Source organism: Notolepis coatsorum (assembly GCF_963971535.1).
Source record: "Notolepis coatsorum genome assembly, chromosome: 8".
In the NCBI taxonomy this organism is placed as follows: domain Eukaryota; kingdom Metazoa; phylum Chordata; class Actinopteri; order Aulopiformes; family Paralepididae; genus Notolepis; species Notolepis coatsorum.
The window spans coordinates 150,676,899-150,703,693 of NC_140172.1; the positions used below are offsets into that span (position 1 = coordinate 150,676,899).

At 44.8% G+C, this 26,795-nt stretch overlaps 2 protein-coding genes across 3 annotated transcripts in view; both read left to right on the top strand.

Moving 5' to 3' along the window:
* The window catches only part of igsf9bb (immunoglobulin superfamily, member 9Bb), a gene marked incomplete at both ends in the record, with an annotated part of 506,998 nt that overhangs the window by 67,941 nt on the left and 412,262 nt on the right, over window positions 1-26,795 (top strand).
* On the top strand, window positions 1,148-2,650 carry LOC311232889 (signal recognition particle subunit SRP54-like; the record flags this gene model as incomplete). 2 transcript variants are annotated; one of them, XM_084319722.1, is made up of 2 exons in its annotated part: window positions 1,148-2,322; window positions 2,476-2,650. In XM_084319722.1, 2 exons carry the CDS (start codon window positions 1,148-1,150, stop codon window positions 2,648-2,650), a joined length of 1,350 nt encoding a protein of 449 aa, XP_084175848.1. The 2 variants fall into 2 exon arrangements, with proteins under 2 accessions (XP_084175848.1, XP_084175847.1); XM_084319721.1 differs by having other exon boundaries at window positions 1,148-2,650.

A 26,795-nucleotide genomic window follows, 5' to 3' on the forward strand; every position in this document is an offset into this window, starting at 1 on the left:
CGCATATTGACAGGAGGAAGTGGCACAGCCAAAAGTGAGTGTAGTCTTTTGAAGGAATAGACTCAGGGCTTTCGAATTTCGAAAAACTACCCTACCCAGCTCACACCAGCCCCTGTCAATCATCTGACTTCTGGATTAACTTTTTTATTTCTCTTATTTTTTGGGATTATCTCCCACAAACCTGAACGTTATTGCCATAAAACTGAACGCAGTTAGTTTCTCTACCTTTCTGTGAACGTCTTGCAAAAAACGGTGTTGCAATACGATGAAAAATGGTGGAGAAATTTACATTATAAAAAAGATGGCAGAATTCAGTACTGTATCTACAAAACCTTCTGTTTAATAATCTTCCCTTTATTCATTTGCTTAGATTTTTCAGGTCTGGTCAATTTTAGCATGGTGTTATTCACAGTCGAAGATACAAAAAAATTAAATAGAATTGATATTCTCCTTTGGTTCATTACAATTTACTCAAGCCTAGTAACAGACACACTATTTCTGACACTGATCTATTATGTCCCTAGATTCCAAGAACATGCCAATGGACCATTTAAAAAAAGATTTAAATGTTTATTCTATGTCATTATGGAATGAGTGACATAAAAAAAAAAGTTAAAAAGAAAAAAAAATATATATATACAGTATATATATATTTTTTTTAGGGATGGAAGGCCGCACATTGACGGGCAAAGAGCCAGCGGGTTGGCCACCCCTGTTCTAGAACATTTGTGATGTCACAGTATGATGTCATAATCAAACATTCTAGAACATTTGTGATGTCACAGAATGATGTCATAATCAAACATTCTAGAACATTTGTGATGTCACAGTATGATGTCATAACCAAACATTCTAGAACATTTGTGTATCTATAACAATTCTCTCAGAAGAGCTCAGTGTGCATCTTGAAACAGTGCTGAGCAGTACTGAACAGATAGACTAAACAACATAGATTGAAGCCTATATTTCTAGACCAGGGTGCCTTGCCTACCGGTTTGCTGTGGAAAGGAAATCATCGGTTGCAATCCCCCCCCCCCGGATCTCTCCCTTGACCCCGGTGAGCTGAGGAGAGCTGACCACCGCAGGGGCCTAAGCCTTCGAGGCCCTTATTTCATCTGATTGAGTCTGTTCCATTTGGACCGTCAAGATGGTGTTAGCCGACCTAGGAAGAAAGATCACATCGGCGCTGAGGTCTCTCAGCAATGCCACCATCATCAACGTGGAGGTCCTGGACACCATGCTGAAGGAGGTGTGCACCGCCCTCCTGGAAGCCGACGTCAACATCATACTGGTCAAACAGCTCCGAGATAATGTCAAGGGAGCCATAGACCTGGAGGAGATGGCGTCTGGCCTGAACAAGAGGAGGATGATCCAGCACGCCGTCTTCAAGGAGCTGGTCAAGCTGGTGGACCCCGGTGTCCAGGCCTGGACTCCGACCAAAGGCAAGAACAATGTCTTCATGTTCGTCGGTCTGCAGGGCAGTGGGAAAACCACCACCTGTTCCAAGATGGCATATTACTACAGAAGAAAAGGCTGGAAAACCTGTTTGATATGTGCTGACACTTTCAGAGCTGGTGCTTTTGATCAGTTGAAACAGAACGCTACCAAAGCCAGAATTCCATTCTATGGCAGTTACACAGAGATGGACCCTGTGGTCGTAGCAGCCGAGGGCGTTGAGAAGTTCAAAGCTGAGAACTTCGAGATCATCATCGTTGATACCAGCGGCCGACACAAACAAGAAGACTCTCTCTTTGAGGAGATGTTGCAGGTTTCAAACGCAGTGCAACCGGACAACATCGTGTACGTGATGGACGCCTCCATCGGACAGGCCTGCGCGGCCCAGGCCAAGGCCTTCAAGGACAGGGTGGACGTGGTGTCCGTCATCGTGACCAAGCTGGATGGACACGCTAATGGTGGTGGAGCTCTCAGTGCTGTGGCTGCCACAAAGAGTCCCATCATCTTCATCGGTACAGGAGAACACATTGATGACTTTGAGCCCTTCAAGACACAGCCCTTCATCAGCAAACTGATGGGTATGGGAGACATTGAAGGTTTGATAGACAAAGCCAAAGAGTTGGATGTGCAAGGGTTGACTGACAAACTGAATCATGGTCAGTTCACACTCAGAGACATGTACGAGCTGTTCCAGTACAACGTGAAGGTGGGACCGATGGGACAGATCATGGGAATGATCCCAGGCATTGGGACTGACTTCATGAGTAAAGACAAGGAGCAGGAGTCCATGGCCAGGCTGAAGAAATTCACGACTATCATGGATAGCATGAATAACCAGGAACTGGACAACAAAGACGGACCCAAACTGTTCCTTAAACAGCCCAACCGGATCTCGAGAGTGGCTCGTGGAGCGGGTGTGGCCACCCAGGACGTCCAGGAGTTGTTCACCCATTACAACAAGTTCGCCCGGACGGTCAAGAAGGTAGTAGGCATCAAGGGCCTGTTCAAAGGAAGCGACAGGAGGAACATCAACCCCTCTCAGATGACCAAGCTCAACCAGCAGATGGCCAAGATGATAGATCCCAGCGTTCTGCACAGCATGGGTGGGATGGCCGGCCTCCAGTCAACGATGAGCCAGTTTCTGCAGGGGGACGCCCGCAATATGAAAGGAATGATGGGCTTCAACAACATGTGAACACAGTCGCACACAAGACACACACGCATACACACACTAACCAGCCTTATTACGTGCTACATGCACATGTCGTTCTATTGGATTCTATTATATATTACTATTGTATTATGCACATCGTTGCGGGCAAGACCCCCCGCATTTCATTGTATACTTGTATGCCGTGACAAATAAAACTCTTGACTTGACTTGACTTGACTTGACTTGACTTGCTACAAAGGATGGAGATCCACCTGTTTTTAGAAATAAATGAGGTGAAAGGGTTGGAAATAAATGGTGAAAAGTGGAGAAAAGGTATAGAAGATGGAGGAGTAGAGAGGAGAAGGTAAGAGGAGTGTTTTAAATTAGAAGAGGATGAATCTCATCGCAGTTTTTTTCTTTTCTCCGTTCCTCACATCCTTTCTCTTGTCCTCTTCAAAAGAAAGGAAGACAGGGTTTAAAGGTCAGCCCAGACCTCCGTCGCAGTGTTTTGAAACGGAGGAGAGGAGAGCTTGTGTGTGGACTGAATATAAAGACTTTTAACCTGAAGGAAGAGATGAGGTCGCTGAGCAGTTAGTTTTTTTTTTGGCCTTGGTAATATAATTCTTTAACTTCCTTGTGTATTTGATTGTTGATTTATTTTTTTGTTTGTTATATTTTGAAAACTTTAACTTTTTTGAATTTGTTTTTTGAATTAGGGGTAGGTTGCTCTATAAGCCTTCGGCTTCAAACCTATCCTTTTCGTTTGTTTATTTGTGAAAATGTTCGACATTTTTTTTGTTTGTTTATTTATTTGTAAACATTCGAAATAAAATAATTCATTCATTCATTCATTCTGTGCAGAGGCTTATTTTCTTGTCTGGATTCAGAGATCTGTGATTTTACACTAATCGTAGAGGAGGAGAACGAGAGAGGGGGAGAGAGAGAGACGGGAATAGTGAAATCATGGCGCTTGGTTTCTGATTTTGACGAGGTTGCAACGGATAATGAACGTACTACTCACAAGTAAGCAACTTTAACCAGTAGAGTGGACCGTCGGCCCTCATATTAGTAAGAAAACTCTGTTCCAAGAGGAAAAAGGAATCAACACAAACTACTGGAGCGCTGAAAGAAGGATAACAACAAATGTCGGAGCCTAGGAAGGTTAAAATGACACAAAAGGCCTATGAGGAAAATGTCCGTCATGCCATCCATAGGAGGAGAGCTAAGCTATGTCAGCTAACTGGTCACATGAAACAGATGAATCAATTAATGGATGAGGACGACGACGCTAACTTGGAAGTTGTACAGACAAAATTGGTAGAATTCAACAAGCTATTTGGAGATTTCTGTGAGCTTAATACTTCAGTCCAGGCGTTACTAAGCGAAAACATAAGCAAGACATCAGAAGAGGAGATGAAGACAGATCAGGATTGATGGTTCATGCCGAAGGCTGACACATTTTACAACTTCACAGTAAAGGCTGACACATGGATGAAAGAGGTGCATCAGCATATAGCAGAGTCTAGGAAGCACCAAGATGAGGTCGGGCCTGAAGACCGTGCATCCGTCGTCTTAAAAAAGAAAGGGTCTAGAGCACCATCCACTACAATTTCCAGAACATCATCTGCAAGCGTGCGTCTGAAAGTTGAATTAGAGAGGGCTGAGTTGCTAGCCCAGGCTTCCGCTCTAAAACAAAAACGACAACTCGATGAACAGGAGTTACAGGTCCGGACTGCTTTAGCTGCCTCAGAGGTTAAGTGCAGGGTACTTGAAGAGTACGAGGTCCAGCGATCCTCATCCAGAGTGTCCAGTAGGGATGGAATAAACTCTTACATAGAGAAAAAGAAGCCCTTCGAATCACAAGCTCACGAGCAGGCTACGCCTACTCCCTAGGCCGTAGCGATGAATAGAGAACCTGCTTACAGTAGCAGCTCCAGAGCACCTGGCGGTGCTACACAGAAAAAACAAGAGTCTTCACAACAAGAGTCCACACGAGCCATCGTGGATTTCCTAGTGAAGCAACAAAACCTTGCTACTCTGCCCCCTCAACAGATTCCTATATTCAATGGAGACCCTATGGAGTACAGGCTATTCATCAGGGCCTTTGAACACGGAGTGGAGGACAAGACAGATAGTAACAGAGACCGGCTGTACTTCATGGAGCAGTACACGGATGGACAGCCAAGAGAGCTGATAAGAAGTTGTCTTCAACTTCGCTCTGGAACCAGAGCGAGGCTATCACGAGGCAAGGAGGCTCTTGAAAGAACATTTTGGAAATGGATACAAGATCTCAATGGCGTATATAGACAAGGCACTGAACTGGCCTACTATCAAGTCCGATGACGGAGAGGCGCTCCACTCCTCTGGCCTCTATCTCACTGGATGCCTCAATGCTATGGCTGACGTGGAGTACATGCAGGAGCTTGACAGCATATCAAATATGCGTGCCATCACAGCCAAGCTTCCGTACAAGCAGAGTGGTGGAGAAGCAAAGCCTATGCTCTTCTAGAGAAAGATCATCGTAGCGCCAAGTTCAGCGACCTTGCCGACTTTGTCAACCTACAAGCCAAAGAAGCCCTACACCCTCTCTTCGGCAACATCACAGATGGAAACAAGAGATGAGAATGAGAAGACATCCAGAAAGAGCGGCGCTCGGGGAAGCTTCACAACAGCTGCTACAGCAGTCCAGAACCCGGTATACTAAAGCAAGGACCAAGGGGGATACACTCTGTGCCTTCTCCGACCCTTGCCTCTTCTGCCAAGGAGAACAGCATGCCCTGGAGCAATGCAACAAGATGAAAAAGTATCTTCACAAGGAGAAGATAGATTTTCTCAAGAGTAAAGGCCTATGTTTCAGCTGTCTGAAACGGGGTCACATGAGCAAGGCCTGCCAAGAAAAGATGAGCTGCCAAGTCTGCCAGCTTACCCACCCTACAGTTCTACATATTAAGAACAAATTGGATTTAGATAAAGTCATTGAACCATCTTATTTGTCATGATAGAACATTCTAGAATATTTGTGATATCACAGTATGATGTCATAAGCAAACATTCTAGAACATTTGTGATGTCACAGTATGATGTCATAACCAAGAAATAATACAAAATCTTTTTCATTTAGAAAGTGAGTTTAGTAGGAGAAAATACAATTTTAAACATCAGTTTGCACGTACCACACTTAAACAGATGTGTCCTTCAGTTATTGGTGTAAAGTTGTGGAATTCCATAGCGAGCTTAAGGGATGTAATAGTGTTTATCAATTCAAAAAAAATATAAAAAAAAAATATTTAGTCAGTATGAAAATCAAATGTGATCTGAATAGTGAGATCTTTTCTATTTTTTTCTCTTTCTTTTATTCTTTATTATTATTATTATTATTATTATTATTATTATTATTATTATTATTATTATTATTATTATTATTATTATTATTATTATTATTATTATTATTATTATTATTATTATTATTATTAAATGTTTTCTTGTTTAACTGTGGATTGTGAGTTTCTTGTATAATGGTATACATTATTATTTGAGTAAATTAGGTTGTACACCGACCATTAAAGGGGAACTATTTTACTATTTCTTTCACTATTTGGGCACTTTTACACAATTCCTGTGAGTCTATGGAACACCTCTGTAATTTTTTATTTTATTTTATTCATTGTTTTGTATTTTTTTTTTTTTTTATCCACTTTTTCTCCCATTTTTCCATATTTTCTCCCATCCCAATTTCGTATCATCCAATTCAACCCTCCCCTGTCACGAACGCTGTTTCTTGCCTCCCACAAGCCGGCTGCAATGTGGACTAAGTCATACATAGCACAAGTCCCCTCCGGTACTTGAGGTAACAGCAGTCGCATCTTTTCACCTGCGCAGCTCGATCTCTCAGTGTCGAGGAGTAACGCGTGGGAGGCTCACGCTGCCCCCGACACTTCCTGATTCTACTGCGCAGGCGCACCAACCGACTTGTAGGAGTCGCTTGTTCACAACGTTCGATCCCCACCCTTCAGTTTTCCCTCCCCGTAATACGGCCAATGTGTATTACTGCGGACGACCAGCCAAACTGAAAAACAATGTGGAGAGCTGGATTCGAACACGCGAATCCTAGCGTCTCCACACTGGTGGCGAGTGCCTTGCCCACTACACCACCTAGCCGCCCTCATTGTTTTGTATTTCTAATCAAGTCCTCAAAAACAGCATTTTTCTACCTCAAGATCTTAAGCCGTTTTGAGGCTGGGCTCCAACCACTGTGGGAACTGTGTGGAGTGTGTGTGAGTCTCAACATGCAGCTGAGTCTCTCTGACATCACCAATCAGCACATGTTCAGATGACTCAGTTCAGTGAGGGTGAATATTGTGAGAGGAGAATTGGAAGAATGCGCCAATATGAGAATTAGAGACATAGATCATATTAATATAAGTCCACATAGCTAGGAAACAATGCTAAACACTGAAAAAGGCCATTTATAAGATAGTTCCCCTTTTAAGTAAATACTTGTTTAGTTTAGGAATAAGGGGCAGGTAACAATAAGATTTATTCTTCTTCCTGCTCCTTTTGTCCATGGAATGATATTTATGATTGTGTAATGAAGAAACTCTGATTGTATGATTCCATGTGGCAAATAAAAACTCTGAACTGAACTGAACTGAACCAAACATTCTAGAACATTTGTGTATCTATATATATTCAACCGGGAACAGCGAAGGCCTTGCGATTGGTGGCCCCGGCCTGTGGGAGGCTATCCAGGGTATTGGGAGGATAGTGATGGAAGTAAATGGAGTGAGAAGGGCGAGGTAGATAGCGATAGGGGTAAGAATGGCAAAGGGAAGGAGTCGGTGGTGACAGAATGGAGTATAGTGGGGAGGAGAGTGAGAAAGAAGAGATTGAGAAGGAGGTGTGGGAAACGGCGGGGAAGAAGAGGAAGAAGAAGACGGAGAGGAACGACAGCGATGGGGATAGCCAGGTCAAGGGTAAGGGGTCGGGTGAGGGTAGGGGGGAGGAGAGGGGGGGAGAAGGGTGGAAGAGGAAGAAAGTGGGGGACGATAGCTCAAGTGGGCCGGGAGACGAGGGTGCTGGAAATGATGAGGCAAAAGAGGAAGTGATTCATATAGTGGTCAGGCTTGAGGGGGAGAGGGGAGAGGGGAAAGTAGGTAGGCTCTAGTTGCCCCAACTCATTGCAGAGCAATTAGGAGAGGTAAAGTACGCGAGAGTTTTGTGGGATGGGAATCTGGCTGTAGGGTGTGGTAGTGAGGGGCAGGTGGAGGTGGCTAGGAAGATGAGGAGCATTGGGGGGGTGGGTATAAGTAAGGTGGCGAGAGTAGGGGAGAAGAGGTGTAAGGGGGTGATAGCTGGGGTACCGGTCGAGGTTACAGTAGAGCAGCTGGTGGAAAAGCTAAAGGAGGACGGGCGTAATGGCATAGTTAAGAGGGCAGAAAGGATGAAGAGGGGAGCAGAGAGGGCAGTGACGGAGACGGTAGTGATTACGTTTGAGGGTGGGGTTGTTCCTATAGGGAGGTGTTTGTAGGGCGTAGGATGTATAGGGTTAGGGAATTTGTTCAGAATCCTCTTAGGTGCTATAGGTGCCAGGAGTTTGGCCATATAGCTACCACGTGTAGGAAGGGGCGGAGGTGCGCTAGGTGTGGCGGGGAACATGAATATGGGAAGTGTGGAGAGGGAGTGAAGCCGATGTGCTGTAGTTGTGGTGGGGAGCATAGTGTAGCGTTTAGGGGGTGTGAGGTGATGAAGAAGGAGGTCGCGGATCGGAGAGTGAGAAGGGAGGGTAAGTTGTCGTATGCTGAGGCGGTTAGCAGGGTAGGACAGGGCAGCCAAGAAAGGGTGCAGGGGGTTGAAGGAGGGCAGTTGGCAGAGAGGGTAGAGCAGGTGGAAAGAGAGAGGGGAAGGGAGGAGAAATTAGGTATTGTGGCCTTCGTGGCAGGGGTAGTTACTGGTATGGCAGAGGCTAAGGGTAAAACAGCGATGGTGAAAATGATTGTTAGGATAGCGGTTCAACATCTGGGATTGGAAGGTCTGGACTGGGAGGTGGTGTATAGCGAATTGGCTGAGGGGGCTGAGAGGGACAAAGCAGCCCAGAATAAGATTGCAGGGGGCAAGGAGGGTCCCGCGGAGGGGGGCTCAGACAGGAAGTAGCAGCATTAGCTGCACTCCAATGGACAATGTAGTTGATGACGGGGTCCAGTAGAAGAAGAAGAAGAAGGTGAAGAAGAAGAAGAAGAGCCCATAAAAAGAATTGCGGAGGGCAGTAATACGCCACGATGCGTCTACACTGCCGGAAATTCAAATAAGAAGAAGAAGAAGAAGAAGAGCTCAGTGTGCATCTTGAAACAGTGCTGAGCAGTACTGAATAGATACTGTAGTAGACTAAACAACATAGATTGAAGCCTGTATTTCTAGACCAGTGTGCCTTGCCTACCGTTTTGCTGTGGAAAGAGCCGGCAAGTTGATTTACGGCTTTCAGGTAGGGCTGGGCGATATAACGATAACGATAAATATCGCGATATATTTTAATAATCGATATCGAATATCGAAATAAAAAAAATATCGAAAAATCGTTTTTTTTTTTTTTTTTTTACCTGCAACAGGGCAGTTTTAAAACCAGAGACAGTGGACAGACTTGTCTTTCTTGCCTGCAACTTAAAGTAATGGCTTTGCTTGTCCAAATGACAATACTGACCAAATTCAGATTTCTTTTTCTCTTGTCCATTTATTTTGTTTGCTTTCTAATTTAAAAATACATTTTGAAACCGTCTGTACACAGTAGGCTATGTGTGCTAGCAGAACTAGACTCCAGTCACGAGTCACAGTGCACATGTTTGTCCACCAAAAAAGCGCCAAAAGATCGAAAATAAACTAGCAGAGCCAGAACTGTTCAACTCCTCTGGAGCCACAGCCAGCAGAGAAGCCGGTTTACTTTCGCTTTCAAACCAGCTGCAGCCTGAGAACTGGAGTGTGAGGGGATGTAACACTAAAGATGGCGGCAAAGACAAAGAATTGCTGCAAAATAAACATACATCTGTTGTAAAAAAAAAAAAAAAAAAAAAAATTATACTTATAACAATTCGATAATTATCGATATAGAGAAATAAAATAAAATTATCATATCGTTATCGCGATATGATTCTTTTTCCATATCGCCCAGCCCTACTTTCAGGTGTGGAGGAATTGTGTCATGTGTGATTTTGGAGACTGGGAAAATACAGTTTTCTTACCTTGTAGTAGTTACGTGAATATTTAGGAAAATAGCTTTAGGATCACTTCTGTAAAGAAAGTCTTTTCTGTGGAAGAGAAATAAACCATTTGGTTATCTTTGTTTTACACCAGAGTGGCTGTGGACATTATTTTGCTTTATCAATGAACGTACTACTCACGAGTAAGCAACTTTAACCAGTAGAGTGGACCGTCGGCCCTCATAGAGGGGGATTTGCTTTTGTTTGCCTTCAAACATGGTCTCCATCACTTCAAATGTATATATGTGCATTATACTTGTTGGAAACAGTAGTGAATGCATTCATCACATCACGCCTTGACTACTGCAATGCCCTCTACACCGGCATCAGTCAGGCAGCCATGTCCCGCCTCAAAATGGTCCAGCACTCTGCAGCTAGGTTCCTTACCGGCACCAGAAAGAGAGAGCACATCACACCAGTCCTAGCCTCCCTACACTGGCTCCCAGTCCCACTTAGAATAGATTTCAAAATCCTCCTCCTCACCTTCAAGGCACTATCGGGTGCAGCACCCCTATACATCACCGAGCTCATCACCCCCTACGCAGCACCCATGTCACTAAGATCCTACAACCAGACTCGGCTGGTCCCCACCCCGCACCAGACTAAAAAAGAGAGGCGATCGCTCCTTCAAGGCCGTAGCCCCCAAACTATGGAACCAGCTTCCCCTGGAGATTCGATCTGCCCCTACGCTGGAGACATTTAAGGTGCTCCACTATCCGCTTGTCCTATTTTTTGAATGTACTGTCCTGTCCTGTTGTGCCTTTTTGTATTTGTGTATTTTATAGGACATTGATTTTATGCTTTGACTGTACTGTACAGCACTTTGGTTGGCTCTCAAGCTTTTAAATGTGCTCTATAAATAAATTACTTGACTTACTTGACTTGACTTGATGTAGGTATATAGTTGTATATATGTATAAAAGGAACTTTACAGGGTAACATACAGTTTGGCAAATATTAATAAGGTATTATTAAAAAATGTATTGTTAAAGGTGACATGCATTATAAATGTCTTTTTTCAGTGTCCATCATTGTATTATAGTAATAGGAGTTAGTATCAATGTGTTTGTGTCTCTAAAATACCATATTCATTCAGGTCATTCATTTCCTGGTCCATTTTAATCAGGTCGTTCTGATTTTTCGTGCATGGTGATGTCACGTGGCGCTGGGGAAGCGGATAGTGATCCGATTGGCTTTGTGGTTGGAGCCAATGCCCGCCCACAATCTATCCAATCCTGGGCAGCCCTCAACATAACTTGCCTGACGTCCACGATGAGCAAAACACGCAGCAAAACACTTCTATCCCCAGGCCATCAGGCTGCTAAACGAACAATGAACACTACACAACAACAACCATCAAACGCACATAGCACACACATCCACACGCACACACTCACTTTAAACAAACACACTGTAGCACCCACTCCACACACTTTATAGCACACACCCACTTTAAACAAACACACTGTAGCACCCACTCCCCACACTTTATATTTATTGATGAAGGATTGCACTACAACTCGTACACCTTACTGTAAATTGTACCTAAATTGTACCTCATCCCATTTCTGCTTTGCACTATATAGTACTGTACATTAGTACACTGCATAGTATTGTATATTATATGGTAACTCAGTTACGTCTATTCTGCATCGAACATTGTACATATGTCTATACTGAACACTGTGACCTCATTTTCTACTTCTAAATTACATGCTATACTATGTTATTTGATACTTATCTTGATACTTATTTGATACTATCTTGTCTAGCACAGTCTCTGGAGCGTAACAGTAAGAAGCATTTTGTATGAAAGTATTCTGTACTTCTGTATGACAACTATTAAAGAAACTTGAAACTTGAACTTGAAACAGGACATGTGCTGTTCCTGGCTGTAAAGCTCCTAATACGTCTTTGCACACTTTTCCCGAGGATGTTGTACTTCGCCAGCAATGGACCAAGTTCGTTTTTGGATTTTTGCAAAGACGAGAGACTTTATGCTTCCGTGATTTCCTGGCTGTTGCTAAAGAAGAAGGGACCTAGCCTGTAAGTCTTTGAGACCGAAAGAAAGCATCGAATCAGTAAGTACATACAGTACGTCGTAATTAGTTAATTAGCAGTAGGACCTCGTTCATTCATCCGTTTTTTTGTATTACGGTACTCTTCCCCATGTGTGTGCGCCAAGACAGTCTAACGTTAGTAGTGCAAGCACTGTGTGTGTGCGCACGTGTGTGTGTGTGTGTGTGTGTGTGTTTGTTAGACGGACTGAGAGAGCAAGCTAGCTTAGCTAACGTTCTTAGCTCTGTGCTTCGTTGTATATATGTAGACCTACTTGTGTGTATTGCGAATGAATGATTATGTTCCTAACTAACGTCGTTAGTACAAGTGCCGTGTGTGTGTGTGTGTGTGTGCGTGTGTGTGTGTGTGTGTGTGTGTGTGTGTGTGTGTGTGTGTGTGTGTGTGTGTCTGTGTGTGTGTGTGTGTGTGTGTGTGTGTTAGACGGATTGGGAGAGCAATCTTATTCTTCCGGGCATTTGTTTTCCCAAAATCGTATGGCATGGGTACCTGCTTCGGTGTCATCCCTTTGTGGATTGTATTGTATCGAAAACGTATGCTTGAGCCATATTTGTTTGTGTATTAGGTTCACTTTGGCGTTAGTAGAGTAGTATGGCCAGAACTATTTGGTGGGTGGCTGTCACTCAAAGCATTCTGCTAGTATGGGCGGTGCCAAGCCAATAACAGGCTGAAATCTTGAAGCTGGAAAATGATGCTTTTGAGTACTCCATTTTTTTAAATAAACCTTACAGATGTCTTCCATAGACTCACAGGAATTGTGTAAAGTTGCCCAAATAGTGCTAGGAATAGCAATGCAGGTCCCCTTTAAGTTAACTGTTAAGGCAGAGGGACTGGACAACACGGTGACATTCACAGGTGTGCAGACTTGAGCATGTGAGGTAAAACATGCATTGGAGAAGGAGCCATGCCCACAGGAAGCAGAGATTGAGGGTGTGACAAACATTTTGTAGGGCTGTCTTAAATACTTCGAAGCTTCGTTCGATGGGCATGGGATTCGAATGGGAAAATAAAATTCGAATATATTAAAAAAAAAAAAAATCATAATAATCTTTTTTTATTTATGAATTTTGTAATTCTTTTTTGCAAAATCAACTCTGCCTCTCTTTGTTAACTACAACAAGCAATGCTGTTTGTTATTTAAGATGAGGTTGTACTCGGCACTGGCACAGATTTGTGTTCATTGTGCTGCTTTTATAAAGCCTCAAATGACGGCTTACAATATTTCATGAAAGCAAAGTGTTTCGTTTGTCTACGATTTTAAAAGGTTTAAACTTTACAGCACTGACAAAGTTGACAAAGTTGTCAGTGCTGTAAAGTTTAAACCTTTTTAAATCTTAGACAAACAAATATTTTTTTATATATATATATATATATATATATATATATATATTTTTTTTTATTTGATCTCGAAGCTTCGAATTAAAATCGAATCTCGGCCCAGAAGCTTCGAATGCCAAAAAAATATTCGAAGGTCAGCCCTAGTATTTAGCTACATATACTTCCTGTAAGCTTCTCACTTTCTCTTTAACCCAAAGGTTAGACGTCAATGTTACTCAACTAATACACCATGCATTTGGCATGAGGCAGCCGGAATAGCCTGTGGGCCAAGCGATAGCAGGTGTGTGACAGGAAGAGAGAGAGAGGTAGAGAGAGAGAGAGAGAGAGAGAGAGAGAGAGAGAGAGAGAGAGAGAGAGAGAGAGAGAGAGAGAGAGAGAGAGAGAGGCTGAGTGAGCGAGTGAGCGTGCTTCTAGGAAAAGAAGGCACTAAGGCAGCGCTGAAGGAAATTCCTCTGCATGTATAATGTAGTGCCGACCTAATGTTGTGTAAAGGCCGCTTGGGTTTCCAAGGTGTTTTTCGAACGCAGAGTGTGGCCAATCAGAGCAGTGCGTTGGGTTCAGCTGGGTAGAAAGGTACGGCAGGCAGGAAGTAGCTGTCACGTCTCGGTTTCTCCTCTATCCTCGTAGGAAGGTTGCTGGTTTGACGCTGTCAACCTTTTACCAACAGTATGTGTTCTTCATCTGCCATATTGTTTCCTCCTCATTCATTCATTCATTCATTCATTCATTCATTCATTCATTCATTCATTCATTCATTCATTCATTCATTCATTCATTCATTCATTCATTCATTTATTCAATGAGAACATTAATGCCTCTCCTTGAATATCAAGCTTTTCAGAGCTCCAGCCTGAACCAAAACTAAGAGCAAACAGGGAAAACAGATCTCATTCAGGGGTGTGTGTGATCTGTGATCTGTCCCTGTTGGGAGGTTTTCTGTATCCCTCCTCTCTCTCCCTACTGCTGGCAAAGACAATTTGCTCTTCACAATCTTTTTTCTTTTCATTGTAATTGCAATGTAGACACACGCTTGACTTGCAATATGATGGGATACTTATTGACTGGAAAAATAAATCTGCTCCTCGCACCAATGGAGCATGTAGACCACGGAACGAGTTTGGAAGAATGAACAAGAATTATTGGACAGTTATTATTACCACCAGGACATCGGGCGTCTCTTACTCATAAACCTACATATTCCACTTAGCATATCTGCTTAACTGCTGTCTACGCTGTTTACATAATAATGACAATCAACCATGGCTTCTGCTATTGAAGGTGGACTGCTACATACCAGTGTGCAAACTTTTACCTCTACACACAAATCCTCATTTTCATGTAACGTTATATACAGCGTTACATTTTATTTTTTTAACTGTTATTCCATTTTTACTTTTATCTTATTTTCTTTTATCGTTATATGACTACTAGTGTTCTAATGTGTCTGGTGCTTCTATACTGCTGAGTGACCCTACACGTTTCATCGTACCGGTGACCTTGTGTTGACCTTCATATGACCAATAAAGAAACGTGAAACGTGAACGAGTAAGAGGATCACGTCACAGTTGGCAGGTTCTCCATTAAGTGGCTGTTGTCCACCAAAGCCATTCCTCCTGAGGCCTATTCTTTTAGTAGTTTGCAGTGGGAGCGGCGCATATTTAGATTTAGATTGAAGTGTATAATTGTCATCATACAGCACGAGCACAGTATGACGCAAAGAGGTTTTGGCATCCAACCAGAGTAATATACAATGTACAGGTGATTAAACTCGGTAGATAATTAGTACTAATCAGATGTATCTACAGAGTACAATGATACATAGTACTCTCTCTCTTTCTCTCTCTCTATCTCTCTCTCTCTCTCTCTCTCTCTCTCTCTCTCTCTCCCCCACACGTTTAGTTTCCATGTGCCCTCTCTCTCTCTCTCTCTCTCTCTCTCTCTCTCTCTCTCTCTCTCTCTCTCTCTCTCTCTCTCTCTCTCTCTCTCAATTCAATTCAATTCAATTCAATTCAATTCAAAAAGCTTTATTGGCATGACATTTCACAAATGTTGCCAAAGGAAAGCACAATTATGACATAAACAGCAAACAACATTATACAATACAACAACAATATCAACAGAACAAGATTGTTATGGTTTGACACCGACCCCAAACGCAACGACACAAGAGAGTAGGATTCAGAGTTGCCAAAAACAAGGGCTTGTTTATTAAGACTAAATAAACAGCACAGACTTGGAAGAGTTCAAACTAAGATTGGAATACAAGCAAGGATGAATGTTGCTGCTCTGCAGCTTCTCCCGGGATGGTAGTCAGGGGAAGCAGACGCTGACGTCAGAGCCGCTCTGCAGACTTCTCTCGGCAGAATCTCCGAGGTGGTTGCGGGACCGAGAGAGAGAGAGGGAGCGAGTTAACTCAGAGTGCAGGTGGAACAGAGCAGGTGAACAGGAGAGGTGACTTGTACCCGAAAACAGAGTTATCCAAGTGACTGAATCTTCGGTGTAAATACACACTGTGAGTAACGTTCCAAACACAATCCCAAGTGATAGATATCTTCGGTGCAAAATAAACACTGTGAGCGAAGTCCCAAAATACAAATCCAATGTGAAAATATCTTCGGTGTGTAAACACACAGTGGGAGATGTTAGGCCAAAATATTATCCCAATGAAACAATCCAAAAAAGGCTAAACGCTGGGTGAGTGACTGTCTGATAAAAAGCTGGAAATCTTCAGTGTTATATAACACACGAAAAACGGAATTGGATCAAAGACAGTCATAAAAAACTCACCCAGGCGTTGTGCGTAAAGAGCGTTGGAACAGAACGGAGCGAGCGCGTCGCCTCGGGGAAAGGGTGTCCAAGAGGAATGCTTCTTGAATATCCTGGAGGCAAAGCACAGGGAAACAACAGCAGGCAGCAGGAACGGCGAATGCAACTGAAATATCAAAACGATCCAACAAAACTTGAATGGGGAAACGGGGTATAAATAATACGGGAATGCTTAATTGACAAGCAGTGACAGCTGAGGGATGTGATTGATAAGCGTGTGGACGGGGGAGAACCAATCAACGACGTCTCTGGGAAGAAGCGTGTGAATAGGGGAATGAAATTATTAACAGAAAACAAATGGAAACAGAGCAAGTAGGCTTAAAGGAACAGAGCGAGTGGGAGAGCAGCGGACCAATCATCACAGTACTTCAAGAAGCCCGTGGTGGGGAAAGAACCAAACCTTACAAAGATCAAAGAAATAAAGGAGATGGTGCGGTGAGTAAAACATGGTACATGTATATACAATATATGTGTCCTACTGGTTGTCCCTTTTCTTGTGACATGAATTGACATATTTTGCAGCTAAAACTGCACATTCTTTCTGTTCCCCCAGGAGGAATGGCAATTTCTGCACTTCTGTCATACTTTGGAATTCTGGGAAAATTATTTCAATTTTTGGAAAGAATTCCTCCCTAATATTTCTGTAATTTTCACATTGTGTTAGGAAGTGTCTTTATGGCTCCCTCATCACAAAAACAGCACAACCTCTCCTCTCTGGGCAGCCAGGTCTGTCTGTGTCTGCCCTTCTCTATCGCCAAACCATGGTCACTCAGTCTGTACTTTGTCAGAGTCTTTCTTAGATTCTTATCAGTTACTGTGCTGCGGTAGTCATCTCTCTCTCTCTCTCTCTCTCTCTCTCTCTCTCTCTCTCTCTCTCTCTCTCTCTCTCTCTCTCCACATGTGCTCTCTCCCTCCCCCAGTCACCTCCTTCCCACTGCTGGGATCACTTAGGGCTGGGAGGTAGACCGAATATGAAGGTAGGATCCATGCAAAGGTGTTACAGGTACCAGGATATGGCACCTGATAGCAGATATATGTTTAACCTATGAAACAGGTTGTAGTTAATCATTTGACAAAGGAAGGTGCAGACACGATGTTATTGACTCTGGTTCCTCCCGGTTGTGTATTTCAACAACATTTATTTATTCAACAGAATAATCAATCAATCATCATCATCATTGTATCATCATTGTATCATCATTGTATCATCATTGTATCATCATTGTATCATCATTGTATAATCATCCAGTTCAATTAGTTACATTACTTTAATACATTCAATTATAATCCCATACTTGTGATTAATTCAAAAGCATATTCATCATTGCAACACACATTCTACCCTTTTAGGATACCCTGGTTCACTTCAATAGCATTTTCCTTTTAAATGTAGTTATCCAGTATTATATACTGTACATTGTGATTACTTATGTCTTTATACATATTTGGCGTCTTAAATATAAGCACGTGAGAAGAGAAACATTATCCTGTTAACCTCTGTCTAGACATGTCTAGGCATGTTGGAAGGGACCATCGTATGTCTTTTAACCAACACTGTCATTCTCATTGTCTGTCAAACAATTCCTTAAATCACCAATAAGTGTTACCTTTATCATCAGTCACTTATCATCAGTCATATCCACTATTCTCTAGTATACCGAAATACCTCCACACCTCAGTGTTATCCATAGTTGTGTTCCGGTCTCAAGTTGTATTGAAACTCAAATGTGCACTGCAAGTACATTTATATATATATATATATATGTATCGGGCCGTTCTCAACCCTACTAGGAATTTGCTAAACCGTGACCATGGTATAACTCAAGGGAATAGATTTATATTTACATTTAACGGAGGGCGCAATAGAGAGAGAGAGAGAGAGAGAGAGAGAGAGAGAGAGAGAGAGAGAGAGAGAGAGAGAGAGAGAGAGAGAGAGAGAGAGAGAGAGAGAGAGAGAGAGAGAGAGAGAGAGAGCATGTGGTACAGCTCCGGTGTTTAGCTACCTTCTAGGTAGGGTAAGCTAAAGTAATTTCCCTCTAACCATCTTGTACACAATATACACATTTACTACACAGCAATTCAACCCAACACAGTATGTATTTCAAAACATAAACCTTTATAATCCCCTTGGAGATACTTAACTTCGACACGTTAGTGCTTAAATGGACAATTGTGTTCCAACACTATTTAAATGTCCAACGAAACGTGGCGCCATCAATAGACGGTCTGCTTCTCAACCACGTTACTTGTCGTCTTAAACTTCTTAAACTTGACTCAAACATCGACAATAGTTACTTAATTTGAACCCTCGACATTGCATGTATCCTTGTTAACCTTTATGTGTGTTTTGTAGTATATTACCCACCTATGAAACAGGTTGTAGTTAATCATTTGACAAAGGAAGGTGCAGACACGATGTTATTGACTCTGGTTCCTCCCGGTTGTGAGGCTGAGATCGCCTCGTGCGTTCCTAAGCACACAGTACGGTTCCCTGGAAGGCGAAGCCACTAAACACCAGTCCTATACCGCCACCTATTGACCAGATTATGTTAATGTCTCCCATTACATATAAATGACTGTTCTAACTTGTTTCTGATGGAGGTAATCCTGTATCAATATGTTCACACTGTTTTGACACATAATCTAAAGATATTAACATGATACCACTTATAGTGGGCATCACACACTCCCTGACCTTAAAAAAATGGCTCCTGACATTTCCGAAAATCACTAAATACACCCATCCAATATCACCCTCAGGCGTGAACCCCTAACAAACTCCCCATGGGTGGACCGTGGGAGACGGCTGGACGGTAAGCATACTGGCCATGTTGTGGAAGGCTGTAAAAAATTTAATGCAACCATGGCATTACGAAGGGTATCAATTGATGTGGTAGTGGACTGTGGTGTGGTGCGGGCACCATCGGTGGCCACTGTACTACTGAATTCACGGTCACCTTGTTCTGCACTGACGGTTCACCTAGCATATCATACGTGAGACATTGTTTAGGCCTTCTGTCACGGGCAGACCTCCTAACCTCTGACTGGACTTGTTCTACCGGCGAGAGTGGAGGGGTTCGGAGATTGAGCTGGGCTACGGGGGAGTGAGCTTGGGGTTGGGGTTGGGCTATTGGAGAGTGAGCTTGGGAGTGGGGTTGGGGTATTGGAGAGTGAGCTTGGGAGTGGGGTTGGGGTATTGGAGAGTGAGCTTGGGGATGGGGTTGGGGTATTGGAGAGTGAGCTCGGGGGGTCTCCCTTTTTTCTTCTTCCCCTGATTCACTAACATCCCCCACCGGTCTGGCCAAGACAGGCAAATTTCCATCCGTGTTTCCTCCCCTGTCGTCTTCACTCTCAGGGCACAGGCCTGGCATGACTTCAGGTCGTCGTTCACGGTGTCCAAGTGATCTTTCCTCTGTCCTTTCAACAGGTATCCTTAGCCAGTATCCTCTGTCACTGTCATCATCCAAGTTTCAAGTTTCAAGTTTCTTTAATAGTTGTCATACAGAAGTACAGAATACTTTTGTACAAAATGCTTCTTACTGTTGCGCTCCAGAGACTGTGCATGACAAGATAAGTATGAAATAAAAACATAGTAAAAATTAGAAGTAAAAAAAGAGGTCACAGTGTTCAGTTTAGACATATGTACAATGTTCGTAGACGTAGTTACCATACAATATACAATACTGTGCAGTGTACTAATATACAATACTATATAGTGCAAGGCATAAATGGACGAGGTGCAGTTTAGGTACAATTCACAGTAGGTGTACGAGTTGTAGTGCAAATCCTTTATCAATAAATATAAAGTGTAAGTGTGTTTGTGTGATCTAAAGTGTGGAGAGTGGGTGCTGCAGTGTGTTGTTTGTTTGAGTGAGTGTGTGCGTGTGGGTGTGTGTGCTGTGTGCATTTGATGGTTGTTGCATAGTGATTATTGTTCGTTTAGCGATTATTGTTCGTTTAGCAGCCTGATGGCCTGGGGATAGAAGCTCCTTCTGAGTCTTTCTGTGCTCGCCATAAGACTCCGGTATCGCTTGCCTGACGGCAGCAGTTCAAAGAGGCAGTTGTTCGGGTGGCTCGAGTCCTTAATAATTCTCTTAGCCTTCCCCTTGCACCGCTTGTTGTAAATGTTCTGGAGGGTGGGAAGCCCCCCTCTAATTGTGCGTTCGGCTGAACGTGTCACTCTTTGTAGTCTGCTACGGTCTTTTGCAGTGCTATTCCCAAACCAGGAGGTGATGTTGCCGGTCAGGATGCTCTCTATTGTACATGAGTAGAAGTTCCTAAGGATCTTCTGACTGACTTGGAACTTCCTTAGGCGCCTGAGGAAGTAGAGGCGTTGTCGTGCCTTCTTCACAACACTGTCAATGTGTGTGGTCCATGTCAAGTCCTCGGATATGTGGGCTCCGAGGTACTTGAAACTGTTCACTCTCTCAACTGGTGCCCCGTCGATGCTGAGGGGGCTGTAGTCCTTGACCCCCGACCTCCTGAAGTCCACAATCATCTCTTTTGTTTTGCTGACGTTCAGGGAGAGGCAGTTCTCCTGACACCACTGTGACAGGTTCTCTACCTCTTCCAGGTAGGCCCTTTCGTCGTTGGCAGAGATCAGGCCCACCACTACTGTGTCATCAGCAAATTTGATGATGGTGTTGTTGTTCCGCTGTGCTACGCAGTCATGTGTGTACAGGGAGTAGAGGAGGGGGCTCAGAACACAGCCCTGGGGGGCCCCTATGTTGAGCGTGATGGATGAGGAGGTGCAGTTGCCGGCTCTTACCACCTGGGGTCTGCCCGTCAGGAAGTCCAGGACCCACTGGCACAGGTCATAGTTCAAGCCCAGGTCCCTGAGCTTGGCTATGAGTTTGGAGGGGACTATGGTATTGAATGCTGAGCTGTAGTCGATGAACAGCATTCTCACATAGTTCCCCTGCCTCTTGTCCAGATGTGATGCTGCTGTGTGCAGCACATGGGCTATGGCGTCCTCCGTGGACCTGTTGGGGCGATATGCAAATTGCAGAGGGTCCAGGTTGATGGGGAGGGAGGAACAGATGTAGCCCTTCACTAGCTTCTCAAAGCACTTCATGGCTATGGAGGTGAGGGCTACAGGGCGGTAGTCGTTGAGGCAAGCGGGCGTAGATTTTTTGGGTACAGGGATGATGGTGGACTTCTTCAGACAGGTGGGGATGACGGCCTGTTCCAAGGACAGGTTGAAGATGTCAGTGAATACCGGGGCCAGTTGGTCGGCACAGACTTTTAGGACGCGGCCGGGGATGCCGTCCGGTCCTGCTGCCTTCCTGATATCCACTTTTTTAAAGATCCGTCTCACCTCATGCTCTGTTACCCTGAACACTGAGTCTCCATCAGCAGACCCCCCCCCCCCATTGCCGTGGTTTGTAGGCTGGTGTTGTTATTCACAGCCTCAAACCTCGCATAGAAGGAGTTGAGATCATTTGCTAAGGAGATGTCACTGTTCAGTTTGAGGGGGGTTCCTTTGTAGTCTGTCATTGTTCTGAGGCCCTGCCACATGCCTCTAGAGTCAGCCTGTTCAAACTGAAGTTCAACTTTATCCCTGTAACGCCGTTTTGCCTCTATTACTGCTCTCCTGACGTTGTATCTTGCCATCTTGTGTTCTTCCATGTTGCCTGTCACCAGCCCGGTGTTGTATGCTGATGTGCGCACTTTCAGAGCCTCACGGACGGATTTGTCTACCCAGGGCTTTTGATTTGGGTAGATATTAATTTTGGTGGTGGGGATTATTACTTCTACCTGAGTACAGACATAGTCAATCACCGTTTCGGTGTATTCGTTAATATTGGCTGTGTTATCACGGAATACACTCCATTCTGTGCTTCCCAGCACTGCTTGGAGTGACTCCACTGACGTCACGGCCCAACGCTTAACCTCTCGCGAGACCACCGGCGTTCGCTTGAGACTCTGTTTGTACTTAGGCAAAAGAAAAATGGCGGCGTGATCGCTTTTACCGAATGGACTAAGAGCCTGTGACTTGTACCCATTCTTAAATTGCGAGTATACATGGTCTAATATGTTCTCGCCTCTGGTGGGACAGGTCACATGCTGATAGAAATTCGGCAGCACCTTTTTAAGACGCGCGCTGTTGAAATCCCCCAAGACCAAAATGGCAGCGTCAACATTAGCTGCCTGGAGTTTGTTTACCTCGTCGTGAAGTTTTGAAAGTGCGACCTCAGTGTTCGCGTGTGGTGGAATGTACACTCCGATGAAGATGATGGACGTTAACTCTCTTGGGAGGAAGAAGGGTCGACATTTTATCGTGATAAACTCCAGGTCTGGGGAGCAGTGGTTAGACAGTTCCTTTGTGTTGCCTAAATCGCACCACTCCTTGTTTATCATGAAGGCAATGCCGCCTCCTCTCGTCTTTAGTGACTCTAATGCCGTCCGGTCTTTGCGTAGAACGAAGAAGTGGTCTGCCGGTTCTATTGCATGATTCGGGACATCTGGACTCAGCCAAGTTTCTGTGAAACAGAGGACGTTACAATCCCGAATGTCCCTCTGGAATTGGATCCTTGCTCTGATGTCGTCCAATTTGTTTCCTATCGATTGCACATTGGCCAACAATATGCTGGGCAATGTGGTTCTGTGTCGTTTGGACCTCAGTCTGTTCCGGACCCCGGCTCTCTTTCCTCGTCTTCGCGGCGGCTTTTGGTCTTGTCCATGGCCGGCATAACAAAGGATCTCGGCGGGCCATTTCTGCTGTTCAGCGATCCGATCCAGAGAGCAATCCAAACGGTAAGTTTTTCTTAATCCAATGTCAATGATTGACTGACGGTCATACACATATAATGCACCAACAGTTGGTGCAAATAAAACTCCTAATACTATAAAAATTAACAAAATAAAGCACAGTCTCGTCGGAGCGATCAGAAAGGCAGCCATCAGAGCAGCGCCAGTGTGTGTCATCCGAATCACTGTCATTGCTGTCCCTTGTCTCTACTTGTCTTTGTGTGTCTGACGTTCTTCCTTGTCTTGGTCTGTCATTCGTTTTCTTCGCAGGGACAGTTCTGGCTGGTGGTGGAGTCATTTCCACGGGCAAATCATTTACCAGCAGTAAGAGATTTCGGTGTAGTGTTCTGGTCTTTTTCTGGTCTCCATGTTCAGGGCAGACAATGTATACTGGACTCTCATCGAGCTGGCTTTTGACCACGTAGATCGCCTTCTCCCAGTACGATCTCAACTTGCCTGGTCCTCCACGCTGATTGAGGTTTCTCACCAGAACTCTGTCTCCTGACTGCAGTACTACTCCTTTTGTTTTCTTGTCATAAGTTACTTTTCCTCTTGCACTGGACTTTTTGCTATGTTCGCAAGCAATCCGATAGGCTTCAGACATCTTCTCAGCCCATTGCTCCGCGTATCCTCTGGGTGAGTACGGTTCCTCTTTCTTCGTTAACCCAAACAACAGGTCAACGGGGAGGTGTGGATGACGACCGTAGAGGAGGAAAAAGGGTGAGTAACCCGTTGATTCATGTTTGGTACAGTTGTACGCGTGTAACACATGCGGGAGGTGGTCCTTCCACCGCAATTTCTCATTTTCAGTCAATGTCCTCAACATCTGTAGTATGGTCCGATTGAGCCGTTGCTCTGTGGATGGTAGGGTGATGTTCTAGAGTGGCCGACCCCAGACAGCCGTTGCAGTGCTTGGAACAGTTTATTCTCAAATTCTCGACCCTGGTCGTGATGTAATTTCGAGGGATAACCGAATTTGGGTATAAAGTCATTAAAGATACGCTCTGCAGCTGTTTTCCCACTCTTGTTCTTGGTGGGGTATGCCTGGGCGAACCTAGTGAAATGGTCGATCACCACTAGGATATATTCATACCCTCCACGACTGGTTTCCAGATGTAGATAGTCGATACACACAAGTTCTAATGGGAAGTTGGAGGTAATGCTGCCCATGGGAGCTCGGACATGGGTGACCGGCTTCTTAGACTTGATACAAGGACATCTTCGGGTCACATATTCTTCAATCTCTCTGGACATGAAAGGCCAGTAGAATCTTTCTCTTGCGAGGTGGATCACTCTTTCTGTTCCAACATGACCCATCTCATTATGTAGATGTTTCAGGGCAAGTGTTCTATACTTTACAGGGAGGACCAACTGTTGGTATTGATTGGTCTTTCTGTAAAGGAGATCATTTTCAATATGTAATCTGCTCCATTCATGAAGTAGCTTTCGGGTTGCTGCGCTTACGGTTCTTCGTACGTCGTCTGACAATTTCGTGTTCGACTCTTTCAACTCCCTGATCGTGTTGATGGCTTGGTCCTCTTTTTGGGCCTTCACCAGTTCATTGTGACTGATTGTTTGTAGGTGTGGGTGAGACTGCTGGTTTGAGTCTGGGGACGCGATGTTGAGCGCCGCAACCCATGCCACGTCTTTCCTTTCAGCTGCTTGGCTTCCTTCCCACGTTGCTCGTACTGCTTCATTAGAGAGCTCTTCTGTGCAGGTCCTTTAATATCTCTCCATATCCAGGGGAAGGCGGGAAAGTGTGTCTGCATCTATGTTGGACTTTCCGGGTCTGTATTTGATGTCAAACCGGAAGTCTGCCAGTTCTCCAACCCACCGATGACCGACTGCATTGAGCTTGGCAGTACTCATTACATAGGTCAACGGGTTGTTGTCGGTGTAGATAGTAAAGTGTGGGGCATAATACAGGTAGTCACGGAATTTCACACACACAGCCCATTTCAATGCAAGGAACTCCAGTTTCCCACTGTGCATATGGTAATTTCGTTCGGCTGGTGACAATGTTCTTGACCCGTACCCGATGACTCTCAGTTTTCCATCTTGATGTTGATACAGAACAGCTCCCAGGCCTTGGTCGGAGGCATCCGTGTGCAACCTGAAGGGTAGGTTGAAATCAGGATATGCCAAGACAGGGGGGTTTGTGAGAAGGTCAATCAGTTGTTCAAGTGCTCTCTGCTGTTCCGTGGTCCACTCTATGGGCTCTCTGGAGGGCAACTGGGGGCGTTTGATGTTCTTACTCCGCGCTGGGGCTGGGGTCTTTCCTGGCTTGATTTGGAGTAGCTCGTAGATGGGTCTGGCAATTCGGGAAAAATCCTGAATGTATGAACGGAAATATCCCAGGAATCCTGTTATTTTCCTCACTTCGCAGACAGTTCTGGGTGTCTTACTTGACAGGGCTTTCACGGCTTCAATGTCTCGTGGGTCTATCTTGACCCCTTCTGCTGACACAAGGCGACCCACGTATCTGACTTCTTGCTTGAAGAGGTCACACTTCTCAGGTCTCAATTTCACTCCGTGACGTTGAAGGGCTTGGAGAACCTTGCGGAGGGTCTCTACATGTTCTTCAAATGTCTTTGCGTAACAGAGTACGTCGTCAAGATACGGGATACAGCATTCGTCCCTGAGGGGACCTAGCATCTCCTCCATGCTCCGTTGGAACGTTGCAGGGGCATTCGAGAGTCCAAATGGGATGCGCACCCACTCGTAAAGACCCCATGGAGTGATGAAGGCGGTGAAGGGTCGTGAACCCTCGGCGACGAAGCCCTGGTGGTAGGCTTTCCCTTGGTCTAGGATACTAAACCAGGTATAGCCTCCAAGCGTGTCAGTCAGGTCTTGTATTCTAGGTAGTGGATGACGATCGGGCACAGTCTTTTTGTTCAGGAGGCGGTAGTCGATGCATAGCCGTAGGCTGCCGTCCTTCTTTCTGACGCAGACTACTGGGGCAGAATATGGAGACTTTGACTTGACTATCCAACCTTTCATTAACAGTTCCTGTATGTACTCTTTTACTTCTTTAAACAGTGGCTTTGGTACTGATGAGTACGTCTTCTGGACCGGGACAGTATCATGGAGAGCGATTGTCATCTGCAGGCTCGGGATGCACCCAATGTCACCACTGTCTTGTGCAAAGGACCCAGCCTCTTCACAAAGCATCCGGTTGACTATTGTCTGTTGTTCGTCGTCGAGGTGACTGAGATCGACGGGGGGTTTGAACAGGATGGAGCTGGGCACAGCCGACGTTGTAGCAGCACGGTTGGGGGGTACCGTAGGCTGGGAGATTTCAGGTGAGTAGGTTGGGATGGGGGTTTGCCGTGGGGAGTCTGTCGTGATGACTTTCCCAACACAATGGATGCTGCCCAGAGCTGTCTTCCTGGAGAGAGTGACGTTATGCCTTGTGTTGTTTCCCACAGGCACGGTGAGATACGGCTTCCTGGGGTTTTGCGCTTGCAGCAGGCCTTCTCCAACATCCAGTTCTGCCAGCGCTAAACTGCTGTCATCTGGTTCGAACAGGAAGGTGGGGTCAGACAGGTCCACGTGGGGGGGGATTTGGCACTTGACCCAGGCCACTTGACCGGCGGGGATGACAGTGGCTTGTTTACCTGTTCGTAGGTGACCAACCTGGACAGGGGGTCTGTCAGTCTGGATATAACTCACCAGGAGTTCTGCCTTCTCGGCTGGTATCACCATGGCGTTACAGAGCAGGCTGGTGAGAGTTGGGATCAGTCTTCCAGGTTGTTCCTGTATCATCACTTCCAGCACATTAAAACCCAGTAGGGGTCTCTCAAGGACAAGGCTGCTTACAAGGAAAGGCACAGTGATTGACAGGTTAGGATCTTCATTCCCCTTTAAGTTCACTGTAAGGGCCACCCAACCATCAAATGGGAGGACCTCACCGTTTACCGCGTAGACTTTCAACTCCTCTTCTTCTTCGA